The sequence below is a fragment of the Hemitrygon akajei genome, unplaced genomic scaffold, assembly GCF_048418815.1.
Source record: "Hemitrygon akajei unplaced genomic scaffold, sHemAka1.3 Scf000059, whole genome shotgun sequence".
In the NCBI taxonomy this organism is placed as follows: Eukaryota; Metazoa; Chordata; class Chondrichthyes; order Myliobatiformes; family Dasyatidae; genus Hemitrygon; species Hemitrygon akajei.
In genome coordinates this window covers 2346482-2372209 of record NW_027331945.1, presented here as the reverse complement: position 1 = coordinate 2372209, position 25728 = coordinate 2346482, and the positions used below count along the sequence as shown (strand labels likewise).

Genomic DNA, 25728 nt, shown 5'->3' with positions numbered 1-25728 from the left:
TTACTTTTCAATCACACCCCTCCTGCAACCATGTTTCACTGATAGCAACAACATCATATTTCCAGGTATCAATCCATGCTCTAAGCTTATCCACCTTTCTTACAATGCCCCTAGCATTAAAATAAATGCATTAAAGAAATTCTCCACTTCTTCCTCTCTTTTTATCTCTAACAGTACAAAGAACTTTAGTCTTATTTTTCTTCCTTCTCCCATATATCTGTTCCTAATTTCTGGTTCCCCTCCACCCCCCCCCCCCCCCCCCCAGTATCTAGCTTAAATCCACTGGAGCCTCTCTAGCAACCTGCCTGCAAGAATATTTGTCCCCCTCCAGTTCAGATGTAAAACGTCCCGCTGGAACAGGTCCCACCTTCATTGGAAAACTGCCCAATTATCTACAATTCTGAAGCCCTCCCTCCTGCACCATGTCTTCAGCCACGTGTTGATCTGCAGTATCTTACTATTTCTAAACCCACCCACCTGCACGTGGCACTGGTAGCAATCCTGAGATTGCTATCCTGGAGGTCCTGTCCTTTAACTTAGCACCTAGCTCCCTAACTCACCTTTCAGGACCTCCTCACTCTTTCTACTCATGTCATTGGTCCCTACATACACCACGACATCCGGCTGCTCTCCCACCCTCTTGAGAATACTGAGAACTCGATCTGAGATATCATGGACCCTGGCACCAGGAAGGCAACAGACCATCTGGGACTCTCGATCTCTTCCACAGAACCTCTTATCTGCCCCCCCCCCCTAACTATCGATTCCCCTATCACTACTGTTCTCCTCTTTTCCTTCCTTCACTTCTGAGCTGAGGGTCCAGTCTCGGTGCCAGAGACACAATCACTGCAACTTGTCCCTGGTAGGTCATTGCCACCAACAGTATCCAAAATGGTATACTTGTTGCTAATGGGAACAGCCACAGGGGTGCTTTGCTCTTCCTGTCTATTCCCCTTCCCTCTCCTGATAGTCACCCAACTACCTGTCTGCTGACTCCTAGGGGTGACAATCTCCCTGAGACTCCTGTCTATTTCTGGATCTGCCTCCCAAATGATCCGAAGTTCATCCAGCTCCAGCTCCAGTTCCTTAACACGGTTTGTCAGGAGCTGCAGCTGGATGCACCTTTTGCAGACAACAGTGCTTGCCCTGACTTCCCACATGCCGCAATCGGAGCACTCAACTGCCCTAACTGCTGCCTCCATTACCTACTCCTAAGCTAATTAGATTAGTTAAAGGTGCTTACCCGGCCTTACCTCACCTGGAGTTAAGCTCGTTCTCAGCCTCTGCTCACTATTTAAATTCTCCCGCTGCCACACGGGCCGACGTTTTATGCGCTTACGCAGTTGTGTCCCGTTCAAACCACGCCAAAGCCTGACTGAGCCAAAGCCGTCCCACTCTGCCTCAGTCCACTCCGACGATGGCCACTGTATATGGCGGTCTTTCTTTTTAAACCTTTGGCGCGCTGCGTGACGCGCCTGTGCAGTCTAGCGTCTTTGCCCCGATCAGTTAAAAAAAACAGCTTCTCTCCGAGCTTCTTTTACCTCTTCCCTCTCCGCCTCTTGCCGTGATTTAAATAACCATTGAAAACTTCCTCTCCTTTTTATACCTTTGGCGCGCTACGTTTCTTCTGCAGACTGAAGAAGCCGAGCTGACTGAAATTCTGTCTGCGATGTCCTTCGCCCCTCTAATCTCTGGGCTGAGGAAGAATGACATTGGTAGTTGACCTCCTTAATCTCGACTCATTTCCATATTATGGGTTATTTTCTCTCCTGAGAAAGCACTCCTGTCCTCTGAAGACTGAAAGCAGAATGGGAAACCATCAGTTGGATGTTCCAACGAAGCAGGGACAGAAACCAGAGGCAGGTCTGCACAGGGCAGAGTTTGGGGCTCCGAACGATGGTCGGGGTAAGTTCGTATGATGAGGAGAAGGGAATCATCAGCTGGGTGTGGCAACGAATGACAGAGTAGCAACATTTGGAAGCTGATTGACAGAGAAAATCTTTTGGTTGTCTGACTGATAACATAAACAATACCCGTGGTGAGGTGCTCCACTGGTTGAGGAAGATGTGTGTGTTGGGAATGGTTTTATCTATTCAGGGAGTTGTTCCTGCTTGTTATCCTGTAATATTATTAATGGCCTCCTAGGTTCCCCAGCGTTTTGTGTATGTGTTGCTTGGATATGTAGAGTCCACTGATTTTCTCCTGTTTTTGAAAAGAGCAAAAGCGGGGTTATATAATATAGCAAGAAAATAGTAGGAAGTCAGAGGATTGGAAAGCTTTGACATAACCAACAGAAGACAACTAAAACACACACACAGGAGAGGCAAGATGAAAAATTGAGGTAAGTGAGCCAATAATATCAAGTATCAAAAGTTTTTCAGATACATAAAGAGTACAAGAGAGGCAAGAGTTGATATTGTACCACTGGAAGATGATGCTGGCGAGTTAATAATAAAGGAAAGAACCAGCGGCCGAATGTAATAAGTATTTTGTGCCAATCTTCACTGTGTAAGACACTCGCAGTATAAGACCATAAGACATTGGGGCAGAATTAGGCCATTCAGCCCCATCGAGTCTGCTCCAGCGTTCTATCATGGCTGATCCCGGTTCTCACTCAACCCCATGCACCTTCCTCCTCGACATATCCTGCAATGCCCTGACTGATCAACAAACTATTAGCTTCTGCCTTAAATGTACCCACAGACTTGGCCCCCACCGCTGTCTGTGTCAGAGAATTCCACAGCTTCACCGCTCTCGGACTAATTAAAATCCTCCTTAACTGCTCTAAAAGGTCACTCCTCAGTTTTGAGGCTGTGCCCTCTGTTATGGCTACCCCCACCATACAAACTGTCCTCTCCTCATCCACCCTATCTAGAGCTTTCCACATTCGGTAGGTTTCAGTGAGATTTACCCCCTACCACCTGCATTTATTAAACATAGGTCAGTGCAGGAGTACAGGCCCAAGGCTGGCAAACGCTCCTCATATCTTAACCCCTTCATTCCCGGAAACATCTTCTTGAACATCCTCTGGCCTCTCTCCAACGACAACACTCCTTTTCTGAGATTTGGGTCCCACATCCTCTAAGTGCAGCCTAAGTAGTGTCTTCTAAAATATCTACATTATCTCCTTGTTTATATATTCTGATTCACTTTAAATAAATGCCAGAATTGCATTTGCCTTCTTTTCCACAGGCGCAACCTGTAAATGAACCTTCTGGGAGTCTCGCCCGATGACTCATATTTCCCGCTGTACTTCTGATGTTTGAAACTTCTCCCCAATCAGATAATAGTTCACTATTGTTCCTTTTACCAAAATGCATTATCATACATTTCCTAATATTGTATTCTATCTGCCACTTTTTTGCCCGGTCTTCAAATTTGTCTGTGTCCTGCTGCAATCGTATTGCTTCCTCAGCCGGACCAACATCTCCACCTATCTTTGAATCATCCGTAAACCTTGCCACAAAGCCATCAGTTCCATTATCCAACTCATTGACAAGCAATGTGAATAGTACCGGACCGAATACTGACCCTTGTAGACCACAAGTCACTGCTAGCCAAACAGAAAAGGCTCCTTTTATTCCCACTTGCTGCCTCTTGGCTGTTAGCCATTCCTCTATCCATGTCAGTATTTCTTCTGATTTTCATCCTGTTAAGCATTCTCATGTGTGACACCTTCTCAGAAGCCTTCTGAAAGTTTAATTAAATTATATCCACTGCCGCTCGTTTCTCCATCCTGCTTATGACTTCCTCGAAGAACTCTAACAGGCAAGATTGCCCTGTACAGAAGCTATGCTGGCATTGACTTTTTTTCTCATTAGTCTCCTGGTACCTCAAAACCTCATCTGTTATAATAGACTCAAACGCTTTCCCAGCCACTGAGGTTAGGCTAACTGGACTATAATTTGTTTTAATTGCCTGGTGTTTAATTTTAAAAGATACCCAATTATCTAACTTCCTTCTCACTTTTGCTTTCTTATATGCACTTTTCTTGGCTTTTATGCAGTCCATAACTTCCTTTGTCAGCCACGGTAGCCTAGCCCCGCTGTTTCAGAACTGCTTCTGCGGGACATAACTATCCTGTACATTATGAACTATTCTCAGAAATGGGGAATTCTCACCTGGGGAATCACCTCTCCCATGCCTCTGTAATTCCCTTTATTCCATTGCGATACTACGCGTGTGACCTATGGTTCTCCCTCACAAATTGCAGTAGGAATTCAATCATTTTATGATCCCTACCTTCTATTGGTTCCTTTACATTAACCTCCCTAATAAGATCTGTGTTGTTACACAACACCAGAACTGAGATAGCAGTTCCCCGATTAGGCTCAACCATCAGCTGCTCTAAAAAATCTGTTTCGTAAGCATTCACTCTCTTGTGATCGGACACACATCTGACTTTCCCAATTCTCCTGCAGATTGAGGTCACCCACTACAATTGTGTCATTAAATTTATTACATAAATGCCAAACATTCAGAAGTATCTGGGGCAGAATTGAGGATAAATGCTTCTACCAAGGAGAGAAGGTGTCACTGAAGATTCATTTTCTGCATTCATATTTAGACTTCTTCCCTGCAAATCTTGGTGCTGTTAGTGACGAGCATGGTGAAAGGTTTCACTAAGATGTTGTGGTCAAGGAGAAAATATACAAGGGCAACTGAATCCAGCAATGCTGCAATTTATTGTTGGACACTTAAGCGAGCAACCTCAGATACGGAGTACAAAGGAAAATCATTAACAAAATATTTTTAACTTAGTTGAGCTATTGCAAAGCATTAGCACCATTATGCAATTAAACACATTATATTCAATAAAAGTTAATTTGTCGTTTTTCCAAATTCCTACGTGATACATGTAGTCTGAAATTCTATTTGTGTTAATCTTCAAGCAGTCTATCATAAACAAAAAAAAATTGAAGAAGCAACACTTTTGAAAAAGATTGTTGTCCAGTGAAATTACAGGACAGTTAGTCTGACCTCAGTGGTCAGGAAGATGTTCGAGTGTATTAAGGGTGAGTTTTTTTGGGTACTGTAATTGGGGAGGCATGATGAAGTAGGACAAAGTTAGCAGGATTCCTTTACAGGAAATAGTGCCTCATAAGTACCTTGGAATATTTTGAGGAAATAACAGACAGGATAGATAAAGCAGAGGCAATGGATGTTGTTTGCTTTGATTTTCAGATGATTTTAACAAGGTACGCCATGCAAGGCTGATTGAGAAAGTAAGGAGGCATGGAATCCAAGAGGACATTGCTTTGTGAATCCAGAACTGGCTTGCCACAGAAGGCAATGAGTGGTTGTAGACGGGTCATATTCTGAATGGAGGTCAGTGACCAGTGGTGTGCCTCAGTGATCTGTTCTGGGTCTCCTACTCTTCGTGATTTTTATAAATGACCTGGATGAGGAAGCGGAGGGATTACTAAGTTTGCTGATGACACAAATGTTGGGTGCGTTGTGGATAGTGTGGAGGGCTGTCAGAGGTTACAGCAGGATATTGATAGAATGCAAAACTGGGCTGAGAATTGGCAGATGGAGTTCAACCCAGACAAGTGTGAGGTGGTTCATTTTAGTAGGTCAAATATGATGGCAGAATATAGCATTGATGGTATGACTCTTGGCAGTGTGGATGATTGGAGGGATTTTGAGGTCCGAGAGCATAGGATGTGGAAACCATAGAACGGGTGCAGATGGGATATAGAAGAATGTTGCCTGGATTGGGCAGCATGCCTTATGAGAGAAGGTTCAGTGAACTCGGCCTTTTCTCCTTGGAGTGACGGAGGATGAGAGGTGACCTGATAGAGGTGTATATCATGATGAGAGGCATCGATCTTGTGGTGAGTCAGAGGCTTTTTCCCAGGGCTGAAATGGTTAACACGAGAGGGCACAGTTTTAAGGTGCTTGGAAGTAGGTACAGAGGAGATATCAGGGGTAAGTTTTTTATGCAGAGAGTAGTGAGTGCATGGAATGGGCAGCCAGCGACGGTGGTCGAGGCAGAAATGATAGGGTCTTTTAAGAGTCTCCTGGATAGGTATATGGAGATTAGAAATTTAGAGGATTCTTGGTAAGCCTAGGTATTTCTAGGGTAAGGGCATTTTCTGCACAGCTTTGTGGGCAGAAGTGCCTGTATTTTGTTGCAGGTTTTCGATGTTTCTAAGATGCTGCACGTGAGGCTGCTTAATAAGATCACAGCTCATGGAATTACAGTAAAGATACTTGTATGGATCGAAGAGTGGCTGACTGACAAGGGAGAAAGAGTCAGAGAATCTGCAATTCTGTATTGCTGTTGGTAACTAATAGTGTTCCGTAGGGGGTCGGTATTGAGACCGGACCTTTACATGTTATATCTGAATGATATGGATGACGGATTTGATACCTTGGAGACTGCTGCACCCTTGGCTTTATCACAGGCCAGAGAAGTCGTGTCAGAGCTTTGGAATGTGCAAAATATTATTCCTTTGTTTAAAAAGAGAAGTGGAGATAACTCTGAAAATTATAGTCTAGTGAGTCTTACGTTTGTGTGCAAACTATTGGAAAAGATTGTTAGAGAGATAATTTAAGAGAAATTGGAGACGGGAATTGAAATAGTCATTATTGCTTTCAGAGGAGCAGCTCTTGTCTCAGAAGCCGTGTTGTATTTTGTGAGGGTATGACAAAGCACATTGATAAAGGTAGAGACGCTGATATGGGAAAATGGATTTTAATAAAACATTTGATAGGTTTCACCGAAGTCACCGACAGCAAAAGTCATCTAGCAGGATCCTTGCCTCGCCCTGCCTCTGCCTGGAGCTTTGCCTTGCCTGTGTCTGAGTCTCGCCCTGTTTGCAATTGTACGTCCGTGTCCGCGTCTTCGATAGGCAGGTCCGGCCATTTTGCCGCTACTTAGCGTTGGGAACTGTCTCATCGTGTCCGCATTCTGTGTGATGACTCCCGCCCTACGTCCTGTACCCAAGGAGGGGTCCCGGCTCGGTGTTCCATGTTCCTATCCTCCCTCGACCCAGGCTCAGTGTTCTGCGTTCCTGTCTCTCCCTCGACCAAGGCTCTGGTGTTCCAAGTATCAAGTCCTGGCTCTGGCGTTCCAAGGATCAAGTCCTGGCTCTGGCGTTCCAAGGATCAAGTCCAGGCTCTGGCGTTCCAAGGATCAAGTCCTGGCTCTGGTGTTCCAAGGATCAAGTCCTGGCTCTGGCGTTCCAAGGATCAAGTCCTGACTCTGGCGTTCCAAGGATCAAGTCCTGGCTCTGGCGTTTCAAGTATCATGTCCTGGCTCTGGCGTTCCAAGGATCAAGTCCTGGCTCTGGCGTTCCAAGGATCAAGTCCCGGCTCTGGCGCTCCAAGGATCAAGTCCTGGCTCTGGCGTTCCAAGGATCAAGTCCTGGCTCTGGCGCTCCAAGGATCAAGTCCTGACTCTGGCGTTCCAAGTATCAAGTCCTGACTCTGGCGTTCCAAGGATCAAGTCCTGGCTCTGGCGTTTCAAGTATCAAGTCTTGGCTCTGGCGTTCCAAGGATCAAGTCCTGGCTCTGGCGTTCCAAGGATCAAGTCCTGGCTCTGGCGTTCCAAGGATCAAGTCCTGACTCTGTCGTTCCAAGGATCAAGTCCTGGCTCTGGCGTTCCAAGGATCAAGTCCTGACTCTGGCGTTCCAAGTATCAAGTCCTGGCTCTGGCGTTCCAAGGATCAAGTCCCGGCTCTGGCGCTCCAAGGATCAAGTCCTGTCTCTTACCCCCGAGCTCCTAGTCCTAACCCCAGACGCTGAGTCCCAGCCTAGTCCCAGGCCTGAGTCCTCGGCCATAACGCCTATTCCCGCTTCCTCTTTGCTCTCCTTGATTTCTCTCAGTTCTATCCTTGCGTCACGGCTCTCCTTGTAAATAGTAATAAACTCTATTTAGTTAACCTTACGAAACGTATTTGTGTCCTGCATTTGGGTCCTCCTCCAGCAGCCTTGCCCCTCCACGTTTTGACATGATTGTTAGCAGTCTCGTGGAACAGAGGGATGTTAGCGTCCACATCCACAGATTCTGCAATGTTTCTTCACGCTTTGACAGGCAGTTTAAGAAGACGAATTGGGTGTCAGCTGCATTAGGTAGGGGATTGAGTTCAGGAGCCACGAGGTCATGTGGCAACATCCTTGTAAATCTCCTCTGCACCCTTTCTATAGTTTCCACATCCTTCCTGCAGTGAGGTGACCAGAACTGAGCAGAATACTCCAAGTAGGGTCTGAGCAGGGTCCTTTATAGCTGTAATATTATCTCTTGGCTCTTGAACCCAATCCCACAGTTGATGAAGGCCAATGCACGGTATGCATTCTTAACCACACATCCAACTTGCATAGAAGCTTTGAGTGTCCAATGCACTCGTCCCCAAGATCCCTCTGATCCTCCACGCTGCCAAAAGTGTTACTATCAATCCTATATTCTGCCATCATATTTGACCTGCGAAAGTCAACCACCTCACACTTATCTTCGTTGAACTCCATCTGCCATCTCTCAGCCCAGTTTTGCATCCTATTGATGTCCTGATGTAACCTCTGACAGCCCTCCACACTATCCACAACACCTCCAACCTTTGTGTCATCAGCAAACTTACTAACCTATACCTCCCCTTCCTCATCCAGGTCTTTCATAAAAATCATGAAGAGAAGGGATCCCAGAACAGATCCCTGAGGTACACTACTGGTCACCAACCTCCATTCAGAATATGACCCGTCTACAACCACACTTTGCAAGCCAAATCTCGATCCACAAAGCAATGTCCCCTCGGATCCCATGCCTCCTCACTTTCTCTATAAGTCTTGCATGGGGTTCCTTATCAAACGATTTTCTAAAATCCATATACACTACAGCTATGGCTCTACCTTCATCGGTGTGTTTATTCACATCCTCAAAACATACAATCAGGCTCGTAAGGCACGACCTGCCTTTGACAAAGCCATTGTGACTATTCATTATCATATTCTACCCCCTGAAACGGTCATAAATCCTGCCTCACAGGATATTCTCCATCAACTTACCAACCACTGAAGTAAGACTCACTGGTCTATAATTTCCTGTGCTATCTTAGCTCCCTTTTTTGGAATAAGGAAACAACATCTGCAAACCTGCAATCCTCTGGAACCTCTCCCATCCCCATTGATGATGCAGAGATCATTGCCAGAGGCGCAACAATCTCCTCCCTCGCTTCCCACAGTAACCTGGGGTGTATCTTGTCTGGTTCCAGTGACTTAATTAACTTGATGCTTTTGAAAAGCTCCAGCACATCCTCTTTCTTAACGTCTATATGCTCAAGCTTTTCAGTCCGCTGTAAGTCATCCCTTCAGTCGCCAAGGTCCCTTTCCGTAGTGAGTACTGAAACAGGTTTGTGTGGTGTCACAGTTTTTCAGGACGGTGCCTGGGGTTTGTGGTGTTTCAGTGTGTCAGGACCCTCCCAGGGTGTGTGTGGTCTCACAGTATATCAGGATCCTTCCAGGGGTGTCTGAAGTCTCATAGTGCGTTAGTCCCCTTCCAGGGATCCGTGGGGTCTCTCGGTGTGTCAAGACACTACCAGGGGAATGTGGGTCTCACTGTCTCTCAGGAAACTTCGGTGTGTGTAGGGTCTCACAGTTTATCAGGACATGGCGGGGTGTGGGATCTCACAGTGTGGAACAGTGTCAAATATTACAAGTAGAAGACAGAGATTGAAGCAGAGGGCAAAGGGGTTTAGAGGGATCTGAGGAAGAGATTTTTCACTCAGAGGGTAGTTGAAATCTGGAACACACTGCCTGAGGTGGTGGTGGAGGCAGGTCCCTTCACAACATTTACAAAGTGGATGAGCATTGAAACTGCTGAGATACAGTCGGCTATGAACCAAGTGCTGATAAATGGGACCAGTGTAGACAGTGAGTGGATGGTCACAACAGGGATGGCCGGCCAAAAGCCTGTTTCCGTGCTGTGTGATCCGTCACTCCGGACATGCTAAATTAACGATAGTGGCACTGCAAGGCATTGATTTCAAAACTCCACACCCCTCCCCAACCGGCATCCCTTTGTCTCCACTGCGAATATCTGTTTCCTTTAAGATAACATACAAATTGGTCACTTCTACTGAACAACTGGCAATTGATGAAGTTCCTGTGTCTTCTTCCATTAATGTTGCTTCCTTACAGCAAAACTAACCCTCTCACTGTGTCAGAATCAGTGACTAAATCCGGCCCCAAACACTGTGCTTTCATCCCTGCACATTGTAACTTGAACCATCTCACTGAGGGTCTGATGGAGACACAACTCCTGCCCTCTGCACATGCGATCACATTTCCCCTGCTTCTGACATTTCAAATGCCCTCAGAATGGTTTTCTGATTCAGTCTGAAGGTGATGGTACATTCAGCCCGTCGTCAGACCTGACAAACCATGTCTTCCCACAGCTGGTCCCACCTGTTGGTGTGTCCTCTTTCCTCCACCTCCGGGGAAGCTGCATCTCCACACAAACTCCTCACTTGAGACGACAGTCTGTACCCGTGACACAGGAAATCACATCTCTGTCACTCTCCTGATACCGTGTCTGACCTGCTCACCTCCGGTTATCCTCCCTCAACAAGCTTCCTCCTCAGTCACCGTCTGTGAGATTATATATATAAAAAAAAGCAATTAAAACCATCTATCAGGCAGCTCCTGTACCCCTCCACCCCAGACGATGGCTCGCTGGTTAAAACTCTCTTTCCTCAACCCCAGATATGCCAGCAGATCCGAATCCACTGTAGGGACATTTACATCTCACAAGCGGCTGTACAAACCCGTGTCTTTCTCTGATGCAAGGTCACTGACACCCCTCCCCTTTCCCATTCTGCACTCGCAGCCCATGACGGTGACAGCTGTTCCCAGACGCTGGGGCTTTGTAACAAACACAATGTCAACATCAAGATTAGACAATAATTAATTTAAAGAGAGTATTGTTGCTTCCTGAAAGGAAACCCGAGCGTCCAATACAACGGAGCAGATCCTCCCCTGTTTACAACTGTATTTGACCCGGGTCACGGAACCGGAGATACCTACAGACCTCCTACAGTATCGGAGGCCGGAGGGACAACGGAGAGGTAAATCACAAACACGACAAAGTCTGCAGATGCTGGAAGTCCAGAGCAACACAAACAAAATGCTGGCGGAACTCAGCAGGCCGGGCAGAATCTATCTTAAAGAGTCAACAGTTGACGTTTCCCGTTGAGACCCTTCTTCAGGACTGAGAAGGAAGGGGAAACGTATCGGAATATAAACGGGGCGGGTGAGGAAGGGGTAACTATGGGTCACATTGTCAGGGTGTTAAGTTTACCAGGAGACAGACACAAATCGAGACAAACACCACGCTGCCCACTCCACCAACAACACGGCACAGCCGGACACATAACAGGGGACTTTACATCTCACAACACTGGATTCAGTGATGAAACCCATGATTAAAGTTGTAGGCCCACTGAAATCATCAGAAACGTGAATTAAAGTGTTTTTATATGTGAGCGCTCTCCCACAGCTGCCGTCAGACACCCCCCCCCCCCACGCGCCTGACGTCACACATGGGCTCCACACGCCTGGAACTGCCCTCGCGTGAGCAGTGTCTTACGTCACCCACGAGCTGGAGAGCTCGAGTTTTATCGGTTTAACGGCTGGGCTACTAACCACGTGACCATCCCCTCCCCCACCGCTGTCAACGGAGGATTCGGGCGCTGCGCTATTCCTATTGGTGCGAGGCGATGTCAATCACTGGTTAAAACAAGTCTCGGAGGCGGACAAGCGGAGTGGGCGTTACCACCGCTTCGTTCGTCTCCCGCTGAAGCGCCGACCGCCTCATCAGAGCTGAGAAAATCTCAAAGTAAATGTTCGCTTTCTGATTTATTTCCATTTCCCTCCGAGGGAAGCTGGGGCGTTTGTGAAGCGTCTCTTGCGGCCGAAGACTGATGTATCGCTGAGAGGTAGGAGGAGACCGTTCGGCCCGTCGTTTTGATGCCGGTACCCCGTGGTGAGGTTTGGGGAGGGGTATTTTATTGAAAGAATGAAGATGGTGAGAGACGGGTCGGACAGGATGTTTGTCCCGGTGGGGACAGGAGGGGCTCATCTGTGGAAATGTCTGAGACCACGGTGGTGTCGAGCAGAGGGATTCATCACATTGGGGGGCAAACACTGGCAGACTGTTGCCCTGCAAGCGGGGCCAATGGTCCGGCAAAGTGACAATTATTTGAGATTTGTTGAGATTGTACCTGGAATATGGTGTAAAATCCCGCTCCCCATACTAACACGGGTTATATAGACCAATCCCTCTGGACTGAGAGTGGAAGGGAAATAGTCAGAGAAAAGAGGTGAGGGGTGGGGATGGGGCAAGAGCTGGGGAGTAAGATGTGGATCCAGGTGAGGGGGGAGGTGGGAAGGTGGAAATAGTGACAGGGGTGGGAGGTGAGTGTTTGAGGCAACACGGGGCTGCAGAAGATGTAAATTAATTCCATAGAGCAGGGGTGTTAAACTCATTTTAGGTCACGGGCCGGATTGAGCCAAATGCTGCTTCATGCGGTCCGGATCAGTCGGACGCGTGCGAACGCAGCTTTCGTTGCCTCCGTTTTTTCAGCCTGCTCTCATGTGTCTCAGTCTCTGCTATAACTACAAAGTGTTTCACTTTACAAATTCCGTTTCTTATGAAGAAGACTGCCGAATAAACACTAAAAACCCTGAAAACCTGGTACCTGAATAAACTCAGCATTAGCCATATCATACGCCATAGGCGCTTCGATTACTGGGGCCAGCTTTAATAGTAATTAGATATTATCTCGCGGGCCAAAGATAATTCCACCGCGGGCCTTGAGTTTGACATATATGCCATAGAGGACTTACAAAGAGGTTAGAGAGTATTTGTTATCGAGAGTGCAATGAAGATTCACCAGACTGATCCCTGGAGTGGTGGGGTCTGTAAGTCCCCACCACAGAGGGCGGTGAAGACTCAGTGATCGTCCTCACATAAAACAGAGGCCGGCAGATGTGTGGAGACCGAAGGGATCGAGGAAATGAGGATCGTGCAGAAACATGTGGCTGAGATGGGAGAGCAGCCATCATCTTGTTGATGGTTAGAGGGGCTGAATGGCCACAGATAGAAAAGAGCAGACAGATCGAATAGACCTGCGGGGTAATCTCAATACACAGAGGCAGTGAGTACCTGGATTAAGCTGATCAGTGTTTGCATCGTTGGTTATCTACCTCGGGTTCAGTATCCTCACCGTGTTTGGAAATTCCCATTCACTGTCGTCTGTCTGTGAGCAGCTGGAAGTTAAAGAAACACTCAAGATGCTGGAGACGTGAAACCACATCAGAAATTGTTTGAAGCCATTCCGACACAGGGTGTTGGAGCTGAAACACTAACTTTGTTCCCCACAACAGATATTCTTTGTCTGTTAAGTGTTACTTGAATTTGCAGTTTTTTAGAACATTTCGTTGGAATGATTTAAGTCTCCTAGGAAATGGACTTGTGTCGGACGTACAATGTAATTCACTCTCTTACAGCACAGAAACAGGTTTTTTGGCCCATCTAGCCTGTGCCATTTTCTGCCTGGATCCATCCACGTGCACCGAGACTCTAGATGTCAATACCTCCCTCATCCACGTACCCCACAAACTTCTCTTCAATGCTGCAATTGAACCCGCATCCACGTTCGCATCACCATCTGAGAGAAGTAAACATCACACCGAACAGGGTTGTCGGAACAGATCGGTTCAGAACACTCCTGGGTACCGGCTTCCAGAGTGAATACGCTTCTCACTCTACCACCACCCTCTGCCTCCTGTGGCCAAGTCATTTCGGTATCCACAAAGCCAAGTTCCCCTGGATCTATGCTTCCTACCACCCTGACCCGGCCTAATTTCGGGAACGTTGTTAAAATTCTCACTAAATTCCATTTGGCGCTTCTTCGTGAATTTTAATAAATACTCCCGAATACCTTAAGTGTAGTGAACAGTGAAAAGATAAGTGCAGAATACATAAAATTGAAAAAGACCGAAAAAAATGAAGTTCCATTGTGTGTGTGTCTGTGTGTGTATTATCCTGTGAAAGTGTGCATTTTTGTGAGGGAGAAATGAACAGAAAAATAGGTGGAAGATAGAAAAATAGATGGACAGAAGCGCAGATAGAGAGAGAGAGAGAGATGTCCCCATCGCAGGTAAATTGTTTTGCTGTAACAGAATCAAAGAGATCGGCGTGGGCAGGAACGCCGGCATGGACATCGTCGACCTCACTACACACATCGATGCTGTGAAACTCCATGGACAAAGTGGAGTGAACTGCCCGCTTGCATGAGCGGAATATGTTGATTGCAGAGAGTCAATGTGTGGTAGGGCAGGACAAGAGGAACTCTGTCGCTATTGCTCCAGTGTCTTCATAAATGCTACCCGACCTGCTGAGTTCCTTCAGTACTTTGTGTGTGTTGCTTTGGGTTTACAGCATCTGCTGAAATCCACCTGTTTAACATACTGAGATGAACATTTTTTTCAGGTATGTCGCATCCGGAATCCAGCATCAGGCTGGATTCGAACTCAGGACCTCTCGCCTCGAAGTCCGGCGCTGATGCCAATGCGCCAGCAGCCGTAGTGGCAACAGAAATGAACATATTTTTTGAAAATTTCAGATGGATGGAGACGCACGGAGAAGTGAATCCATAAAACCATCAGATATACGAGCAGAAGTAAGCTATTCGTCTCAACGGGTCTGCTCCGCCAATGAATCATGGGCTGATCTAATTATTCCAGACATCTGAACTCCCCTGCTTTCACCCCATACCCTTTGATGCACTGCCTAATCAAGAACCTATCTATCTCGGTCTTAAATACACCAAATAACTTGTCCTCCAAGGATGCTCGTAGCATCAAATTACACAGATTTACCACCCTCTGATTACAGTGATTTCCCCACATCTGAGTTCTAAATGGACGTCCTTCAAGTCCGAGGTCGTGCCATCTTGTCCTAGAATCCCCTACCATGGGAAATTAACTTTGTCATATCTAATCTGTTCTGGCCTTTTAACATTCAATATGCGATCTCCCTCATTCTCCTGAACTCCATGGAATACAGCCCAAGAGATGTCAGACGATCCTCATACGGTAAACCTTGCATTCCTGGAATCATTCTCTGAATCTTCTCTATACCCTCTCCAATATCAGTATATCATTTCTAAAATAAGGATCCCAAAACTGCACACAATACTCTACCAATTTCCCTCTATTTTTTCCTCTATTATTTCCCTCGATCTTTCAATTGCCCTCTATTTTCCTAAGTTCCATATACCTATCTAAGAGTCTCTTAAAAGAACCTATTGTATCCGCCTCTACCACCGTCGCTGGCAGTGCATTCCACACACATTGTTCAATAAACGTAACCCTGACATCTCCTCCGTACCTACTCCCAAGCAGATTAAACTTTTGCCCCTTCGTGTTATCCGTTTCAGTCTTTGGGAAAAGCCTCTGCATATCCACACAACCATTGCTTCTCCTCATCTTATACACCTGCATGAATTTCCCGCATGATTTTCTTCAGGATGAATAAGACAATAAACACACTATGGTTTCGAAATTCTCCAGGGCTCCGAACTGAGGTGGTTAAACTCCTTCTTCCCTGCTCTTTTCAACTTTTTGAGTCATTTTCACTCATTTCAAAGGACTGTGCCACAGACAGCTGAGTTGCTGCATTGCACCTCTAAAGTCTGACAGCAGACTAGCGAGTGAATCTTCGATGGAGCAGAATCAGAAACCAGAGAGTTGCCCGCCTGAGTCAGGGCTTTGGGGCTCCAGAAAGGGATGGGGTCTAGAGTTTACGAGGAGGAGGAAGAGGAATCAGACCAGTAGAATGCGGCTACAAATGAATGATCAGCAACATTTGGAAACTGTTTGATCGAAAAAAAAGTGGTTAATTTCTGCAAAATACTGGTAGAAATCAACAGATCAGGCAGCAAATGAGGAGAGGAACAAATAGACAACGTTTAGTCCGAGCCCGTTCAGCATGCCTAGACTGTGCACTCCTCTGCTTAGTTGCCACCTGAACTGCAGTTTTGTGTGTATGTGTCTACATTTCTAGCAACAGCATAACCTCTTGTGTTTAATATCTGCATTTGTAAGAAGGTTCTACTTTGGCATTAGAAACGCGGAACGTTTGCTGATATTAAGAGCATTGTTTCTTAGAAGCTGCTTCCTGCGTTAAAAGAGCTGCTGAGTTTTCTACACAAAAACAAAACTGAGGTCTGGATATGGAACCGGTGCTTGCAGAGACTTTTAATGGCACCGCGATTACCCTGAAAGCTCTGCTGAACAATTCTCACTGTCGCTGATGCACCGATCGAATGCGCAGGCGTCAGGGTTGCGGATGTCCCGAATATCGCGCATGCGCGCAGTACACAAAAGGCCTTGGGAGGATCAATAAAAAGGTAAGTGTTTCGCTGGGTTAACATTTTCACTACCGACTGAGGGGCTATTTCTGTGAACTCAGTACATCGTGACCCACAATCACGGGACAGTCCTGCTCTCTTCCCTCTCTCACAGCCCCGTGTTCTGTACACGAGCCCCGGGGGTGGGGGCTTCCGGCTGCTGAGGGAATGGATCTGTCAGACAGAACTGAGCTCCACCTATCTAAATGCGAGCACTGGGAACTCGGAGAAAGGGAACAAAATCGTTTCCATCAGCTGTTGAGAAAATCACCTTTGTTCTACCTCCAATCACAAACAAGAGAAAATCTGCAGATGCTGGAAATGCAAGAAGCGCACACAAAATGCTGGAGGAACTCAGCATTAGTACTAATTTCCATAGATGCTGCCTGGCCTGCTGAGTTCCTCCAGCATTTTGTGTGTGTTGCTTGTTCTACCTCCACTTGTTCTGGACTTTTCTGCCAGAAAGGACATGTTTTGATCCATTCTCTCTGGGTACATAACGATATCAAACACCTTGTTCCTGGGCATCAAGTAGCTTTCACATCACAGATGTGCCAGACTCTAGTGAGACAGACTACTGCCCTTCCCTTATCATATTCATTGGCATTACCATCAGGAGTTAACCACCGTCAGTCATTGGGGGGGAGTTCAGGGGAAATATTTATGTACCATATTGAAAGTGGTGTTACCTGTGTGTAGAAAATTTGCTGGAGAATTTGCAGGTAGGAATAAGCAGAGTGATATTGGGAAATCTGACTCTTTAAAGTGTAATTTAGCAAGCAAATCACATATGGACAATGTGCAAAAGCTCTGGTGAGAAAATCCTTCATTACCCGTTATAAGCCTGGTACATAGGTTGTGTGAGAGTGCAGATGAACTGGACTGAACCAAAAGGAGATCAAAGTTCCTATAAACAGTGATTTGCTAGCTGTTAAAATGAATTCCTCTCTATAGAAAATTCACTGTGCACATGTTGTCACTGGGTAAAATATGGACATTACATGATTTATGTGCACACTGGTCATTACAAATTAGAGGGGACATTGGTGGGAAGGTGGGGAGACCTCCAGTGTCCCTGATGCCCTCACCTACAAGATGTGCATCCAGCTGCAGCTTGTAACCCTGCACTTCAAGGAGTTGAAACTTCAAATGGATGAATTCCAGATCATCTAGGATTTGGAGGGGATGATAGATATGACATGAACAGAGGCGAGTTACACCCAAGGTGCAGCACACAGGAAAGTAAGTGAGAGTCAGGAAGGGAATAGAGGTGAAATAGCCATTGCAGAGTACTCTTGTGGAAATCAAACACAACAGCAGGTGGACCACTTCAGAAACGGTTGGTCTGTACTACCTGGCAGAGGAAAGTCAAAGGGCTGATAGGGGATTTGTTAGTTAGGGGAACGGTACAAGAGGGGACTAATATCCTTGTGGTAAGGCTTGCTAGGCTAGTGTGTGTGTGTGTGGGGGGGGGGTGTGATGGGGTTAAAATAAGTTGTAGGGGGAATGGGAACCAAATGACAGAACAGATAGTGGAGAGGGTGATTTGAATTGAATTCACTTTATTACATACATCTTTCATATAGATGAGGAGTAGAAATCTTTATGTTACGTCTGTCTAAATGCGCAATGTGTAAATTATAATAAATAGCTTGTACTTAGAACTGTCAATGTAACATCGAAATCAATTAATCAGTCTGATGGCCTGGTAGAAGATGAAGTCATGGAGCCTGCTGGTCCTTTTCTGTGTTACCGTTTCCTGGATGGTAACAGCAGGAACAATTTGACGTTGTAGTTAGTTGACTCCCCAATATCCTTTAGTCCCATTTTATACAGCAGTCTCTGTAAATATCCTGAATAGTGGGAAGTTCACATCTACAGATGGGCTGTGCTATCCGCACCACTCTCTGCAGGTTCCTGCGATTAAGGGAAGTACAGTTCCCATACCAGGCATTGATGCGGTCAGTCAGGATACTCTCAATTGTGTCCCTGCAGAATGTTCTGAGGATTTGGGGCTGCATCCCAAAATTCTTCGACCGTCTCAGGTGAAAGAATTGCTGTTGTGCTTTTTTTCACAACACAGTGGTATGTACAGACCATGTGATATCTTTGGTGATGTTTCTGCCAAGGAACTTAAAGCTGTTCACCCTCTGAACCCCAGATCCATTGATATCTTGATGTCAATATGGGTTAGCCTGTCTCCAATCCTCCTGTCATCCACAATCAGCTCCTTTGTTTTTCTGACAATAAGGGAGGGTTTGTTTTCTTGACACCAGTCAGATGTTGTTCAGACCTCAGACAGAGTCAGCAATCAAATGGTTGAGCATGGTGCGATGAATGTGCTGAGCTGTGTATATCACCATGCAAGAAGCCTCGTAGGAAAGCCAGATGAGATCAGGACAGGGAATTATGATATTGTAGCCATTACTGGGACTTGTTTACTCCCAAAAGTCTGAGGGATTTAGAGGAACAAACTTGTAGAGAGATGGCAGACCATGCCAAGAAACAAAGGTTGATTTAGTAAGTGATTTTAACTTTCCATATATTGACTGGGACTCCCATACTGTAAAAGGACTAAATGGAGTAGAGTTTGTCAAATGTGCCCTTAATCAGTACGTAGAACACCCGGTGTAGAAGTGTGCAATAAACCATTAGGAAGTGATCCAGGGCTGGTGACAGAAATTAGTGATCATAATCCATGAAATTCCAAGTAAAGGTGGAAAAGGAGAGGTCTGGACAACGGGTTGAGATTCTGAATTGGAGAAAGGTCAATTTTGATTGTATCAGAAGGGATTTGACAAGTGTGGTATGGGACAGGCTGTTTTCTGGCAAAGGAGTACTTGGTAAGTGGGAGGCCTACAGATGTGAAATTTTGAGGGTGTAGAGTTTGTATGTGACTGCCGAAATAAAAGTTGAAAGGTAACTGGTTCAGAGAACCTTGGTTTTCAGGAGATACTGAGGCCCTGGATATTCTGGTCCTCTAAATGCCACAGACTTTTGGGTGCTACCAAGACTCATTAATGACTACAATATCATGATTCCATGCCCTGAGCTCATCTGGCTTTTTTTTTTAGTCATCTTCTGTTGGTTTCTAAAAGCTTCCAAATAGTTTTTCTTCTAAATTTTGCCCTCTCTTTGGCTCTTATGTTGGCTTTGGCTTCTCAGTTTAGCTATGGTTTTGTCCTCCTGCCTGTCCAATGCTTCCATTTCATTGGGATGTATGAATCACTCAGCTCCCGAATTGCTCCCAGAAACTCCGGTCATTGCTGCTCTGTTGTCATTCCTACCTTTCCCTTCCAAACAAGTTTGGCCAGCTTCTCTGACATAGAAACATGGAGAAGTTTAGTATGGATACAGGCTATTTAGCCCATCTAGTCAATGCTGAAAAAACATTTAAGCTGTCTAATGCAACTACCTGCACTGGGACCATCGCCCTCCATAACCCTACCATCTAGGCTTCCCTCCAAACTTCTTTTAAATGGTGAAACCGAGCTCATATTCACCTCTTGTGCTGACATCTCATTCCACAGTCTCACAACCATTTCAGTAAAGAGTTTTTCCACATGTTTCTGTTAAATTTTCACCTTTCCCACTTACCCATGATCCTCTGGTTGTCATCGCACCCAACCTCAGTGGAAAAAGCTGCTTGCATTTACTCTATCTATACCCTCATAATTTTGTATACTTCCAACAAATCCTCAAAACAATGTATACTTTCCTTATAATTAGATTATATTCAGAGCCTTTTTTTAAATGTATAAGATGATGAAGGGCATTGATGATGTGGATATCCAGAGTTTTATTCCCAAGGCTGAAATGGCTAATGCGAGGGACCATAGTTTTAAGGTGTTTTGAAATAGATTCCGAGGGGATGTCAGAGGTAAGCTTTTTACACAGAGAGTGGTGGGTGTGTGGAATGCACTGAGTACCGGCTATTTGTGTGAGAGTGTTTCAGTGACTGTGGGGCCAGGAATCCATGCAACTCAGTGGGAACCGGGAATGGAGACAGTCAAACTGAGCCAGGTCACAGATTGTACTTGGCAGAAATGCCCCGTTCTTATAGAGACAGAAAGAGCATCAGAGAATTTGAGGGTCATTCCAGATACCAGCTCTGTGCCCAGTTAGAAGATGATTTCTCTCTCCAACTTGGGTTGAACTTCATTGTAACAGCGTAATGCCAGATGACACCTTGATAACCCAAATGTTCTCACTGAAATGATGCCCTTCACCCACTGATGGATTTGTAAATTTTTTTACAGGTTAAAAATGACAAGAAACTTGTCTACTGGAATCATCAGCTCAGACAGTGGGAATGGATTCACTTGGTCATCACAACTAAAGGTGCATCAGCAAGTTCACACTCGGACAAGGCCATTCACCTGTTCTGTGTGTGAGAAGGGATTCAGACAGTTTTCCCATCTGTGGACACACCAGTCAGTTCACACTGGGCAGAGGCTGGTCATCTGCTGAAGTTATAAGGAAGAATTCACTTGGTCATCTGACCTAATGGCTCACCAGCGAATTCACACCAGGGAGCGGCCATTCACCTGCTCAGACTGTGGGAAGGGATTCACTAAAGCATCTAAACTTAAGGTACATCAGCGAGTTCACACTGGGGAGAGGCCATTTACCTGCTCAGACTGTGGGAAGGGATTCACTAAAGCATCTAAACTTAAGGTACATCAGCGAGTTCACACTGGAGAGAGGCCGTTTACCTGCTCAGACTGTGGGAAGGGATTCACTTGCTCGTCTCAACTGAAGGTACATCAGAGAGTTCACACTGGAGAGAGGCCGTTCACCTGCTCAGACTGTGGGAAGAAATTCAGTTGCTCATCTCAACTGAAAGTACATCAACGAGTCCACACTGGGGAGAGACCATTCACCTGCTCAGACTGCGGGAAGGGATTCACTCTGTCATCTAAACTGAAGGTACATCAGAGACTTCACACTGGAGAGAGGCCGTTCACCTGCTCAAACTGTGGGATGGGATTCACTTGCTCATCTAATCTGAAGGTACACCAGTCTGTTCACACGAGAGAGAGACCATTTACCTGCTCAGACTGTGGGAAGGGATTCACTCAGTCATCTAAACTGAAGATACATCAGAGAGTTCACACTGGAGAGAGGCCATTCACCTGCTCAGACTGTGGGAAGGGATTCGCTCGGTCATCTCAAGTGAAGGTACATCAGAGAGTTCACACTGGAGAGAGGCCATTCACCTGCTCAGAGTGTGGGAAGGGATTCACTCAGTCATCCACCTTAATTGCTCACCAGCGAGTTCACAACAGGGAGTGGCTGTTCAACTGCTCGGACTGTGGGAAGGGATTCACTTCATCATCTCAACTGAAGGTACATCAGCGAGTTCACACTGGGGAGAGGCCATTCACCTGCTCAGAGTGTGGGAAGGGGTTCAGTCAGTCATCCAACCTACAAGCACACCAGTCAGTTCACACAGGGGAGAGGCCATTCACCTGCTCAGTGTGTGGGAAGGGATTCACTCGGTCATATAAACTGAAGGTACATCAGCGAGTTCACACTGGAGAGAGGCCGTTCACCTGCTCCGACTGTGGGAAGGGATTCATTCAATCATCCACCCTAATAGAACACCAGCGAGTTCACACTGGGGAGAGACCATTCACCTGCACGGACTGTGGGAAGGGATTCACTTCATCATCTCAACTGAAGGAACATCAGCGAGTTCACACTGGGGAGAAGCCATTCACCTGCTCAGAGTGTGGGAAAGGATTCACTCAGTCATCCCACCTGCAAGCGCACCGGTCAGTTCACACTGGGGAGAGACCATACACCTGCTTAGACTGTGGGAAGGGATTCGCTTCGTCATCTCAACTACAGAGACACCAGCGAGTTCACACTGGGTAGAGTCCTTTCTCCTGCTGTGTATGTGGAAAGGGATTCACTCAGTCATGTAACCATATGTAACTCTCAATTCGCCTAGCAGCTTAATATAGGGGGTGTTCGCCCCCCCCCCCCCCCAGCACGGCCAAACTTAAGAAATCTTGTTTGGGTGGATGCTGCGTGATGTGTCCCCTGTTACAAATCAGTACCCCGAAATAACAAACAATACACAATATGTTATTAAAGGACTGGGCTCTATAATTCTTACTTTCACTATAGGGTTAGTAAAGAAAAAATAAGGGCCCATTTTCTCCATTTGTGTTTTCTCATCTGTCCCGGCAAGTGACCGTGAAAATCTCTCTTCCAGACTCAATGAAAGAACATTTCTCTCATTGGATAGCACCGCACTCCAAAACCCTGTTATCTCTGCTACATAGAAACCGTTACCTCAGCAGTGAAACATTACAGAGAGGCCATTACATTAGCAGTGAAACATTGCAGCGTGTTACACTTGTGACACACTACCAGGTTCACACTGGGGAGAAAGTTTCAATAAGCTGCATGCTGGATATTTGTCCATCACCATTGCTGAATGCAATTTCGAGAGTGACTGTCGGTGCTGAACTCTGCAATTATTGCTGCTGCTCACCACACCCAGTTCTGCACCCTGGTCACTGGGCATGGGAGGAGTTCCTTCTGCTGCATATTCACCTTTAATGGGACTGGATCTGTGACAAATAAATCAGTTCTATTTTAAACTCTCCGGTATTTAGTGAATTTATAACACACCTAGTGTACAGTAGAGAGTTAACTCATGCCGGCTGGACCCTGCCAGTGATACTGTTTGCAACAGTCCTTTTAAATCCTCCCCTGTTGTTCATCTCTCACTCTCCATTCACTCCATTCTCATCTCCCTCACTCTCCACTCACTCTGTGGGTGAAGAGGTTTCCCTTGAATTTTCTGCAGACTGAAGAAGTCGAGCTGTCTGCAGTTCTGTCTGAGATGTTCTTCGCCCCTCAAATCTCTGGGCTGAGGAAGAATGGCATTGGTTGTTAACCTCCCTATTCAGGGCTCATTTCCACATTATGGGTCATTTTCTCTGCTTCTAAAGGGTTGTTAGAAAACACCACTGTCCTCTAAACACTGAAAGCAGAATGGGAAACCATTAGTTGGGTGTTCAACGGAGCAGGGTCAGAAACCAGAGGCGGGTCCACACAGGGCATTGTTTGAGGTTCTGAACGATGGTCGGGGTAAGAACGTATGATGAGGAGAAGGGAATCAGCAACAGGGTGTGGCAACGAATGACAGATTAGTAACATTTGGAAGATGACAGAGAAGATAATTCAGTTATCTGACTGATGACACAAACAATGCCTGTTGTGAGGTGCTGCACTGGCCGAGGAACGTGTGTGTGTTGGGAATGGTTTTGTCTATTGAGGGAGTTGTTCCTGCTTGTTTATCCTGTAATATTATATCCGGATGGTTATTATAGATTGTCCTATCTGATATAATGTATTGATTATCATATAATTTGTAAGATTTTGACTCTAAACGTGGATCAGGCTTGAACTTACGGTGCCTCGATGAAGTGATGAGGGCATTCATGCGTTTGTATTTTAAAGCAAGGTTTTGGTGAATCATATTTGCCACTGATTGTACCTTTGTAAGTAATCAGATTGAGTTAAACTGCTGTCGGGTCCTGAAATGTGTTGGATTGTGTCTGATTTCTCTTGGCATTTTCTACACAGACAGACAGACAGACATACTTTATTGATCCCGAGGGAAATCGGGTTTCGTTACAGTCACACCAACCAAGAAGAGTGTAAAAATTACTTACTGCCTTATTGTTTGTATTTCATGTACTTTCGATTTTTCTTTCCTTTTGTTGACCACATTGATGTGTATTTCTGCAAGGAACCCCTTGTCAAGTGATTTTTGACAGGTCATGACCATTGCATCTGTTATCTCTTCAGCAGCCTCTCTCAGGTGTTACGAATCCCTCGGTTTCGTTTGCTGTGGACTGTCACTTTAAGAAAGTTCCTGAGTGAGGCGGGACTAACAGTGACGTCAGCCGGCAGCTTTCTCAGCTCAGAGAGAGAGCGAGATAGAGATTTAGAGAGAGCGATATATATAGATAGATATGAGACACACACACACACACACACACACACACACACACACACACACACACACACACACACACACACACACACACACACACACACACACACACACACACACACACACACACTCACACTCTCGGAACGAGGGAGACAGAACAGCCACTCTCGTAGTCTAAGACTTTTATTTAATAACTGCCAGGGCAAGGTTTGCTCCAGAATGTGTGTCTGTCACTTCGTATAATCCAAAGGAGTAGATTTAGGAATGTAATGTGGGACCACTTGAAGTTAACCCTTACCTGGATATGTTATGTGGTACTCACTTGAAGACGACATTCGTCTGATATATCGAACTGGATTTTGAATCGATTCAACGGACAAGATCTTGGACGACGGTTTGCGTTTACCTGTGGAATTCGACATAATTGCCTTCTCTCTACAATTACCCTGGACTACAAGTATCTCTCTCTGATCATTTATTTCTCCGATTACTGAACTTTCCTACGTTACCATCTCAAGACTCTAAGCCTTGATCCCCCAGGCTCGATAGTTTAGGAGTTATATTTACCCATATTTATACGCGTAACACTGTTAACTTTTGCTTAATTTGTTTAACTTACAATATTATAAGTAGTTACTAATAAAGATAATGGTTTTAACATCAAAACCGGACTCCGGTGTGAACTGTATTGCTGCTGGTTTGTTTCTAAAACGTTACATAGGACTCTGGGATATGCTCCATCTAGTTCAGGTGACTTATCCACTTAAAGAACCTGAGTTTGCCTCGCACGTTTTCCTTTGTAATAACAATGACATTCACTCCTGCTCCCTGACTCTCACGGATCTCTGGCACACTGCTGTGTCTTCCACAGAGAAGACAGATGCAAAGTACCTATCGAGTTCATCTACCATCTCTTCCCCATTTCTACCCCATGAGCATCATTTTCCAGAGGTCCGAAATAAACTATCGCCTCCCTTGCGCATTTTTATAATGGTGCATATTATTGTCTAGTTTGCTCTGATATTTCACCTTTCCCCTTCATATAGCTTTTTGCAGTTGCCTGTTGTTGGATTTTCAAAGCTACCCAATTATCTAACTTCCTACTCACTATTGCTACCTGAAGTCCATAACTTCCTTTGTCAGCCACGGTAGCCTAGCCGCGCCATTTGTGAACTACTACTGTGGGACATTATGACCTATTCTGTACATTATGAACTATTCCCAGAAACGTCAGCAACTTCTGCTTTGACGTCATCCTCACCAGTATCCTTCTCAAATCCACCTGGGGAATCACCTCTCTCATGCCTCTGTAATTCCCTTCATTCCATTGTGATACTA

General features: G+C 45.7%; 1 protein-coding gene across 1 annotated transcript; it reads left to right on the top strand.

Moving 5' to 3' along the window:
* The first annotated feature begins 20822 nt into the window (after positions 1-20822).
* On the top strand, positions 20823-22292 carry LOC140721652 (uncharacterized). Its single transcript, XM_073036455.1, has one exon. The coding sequence runs from the start codon at positions 20919-20921 to the stop codon at positions 22290-22292; it is 1374 nt and encodes a 457-aa protein (XP_072892556.1). The 5' UTR covers positions 20823-20918.
* Positions 22293-25728: the final 3436 nt, after the last annotated feature.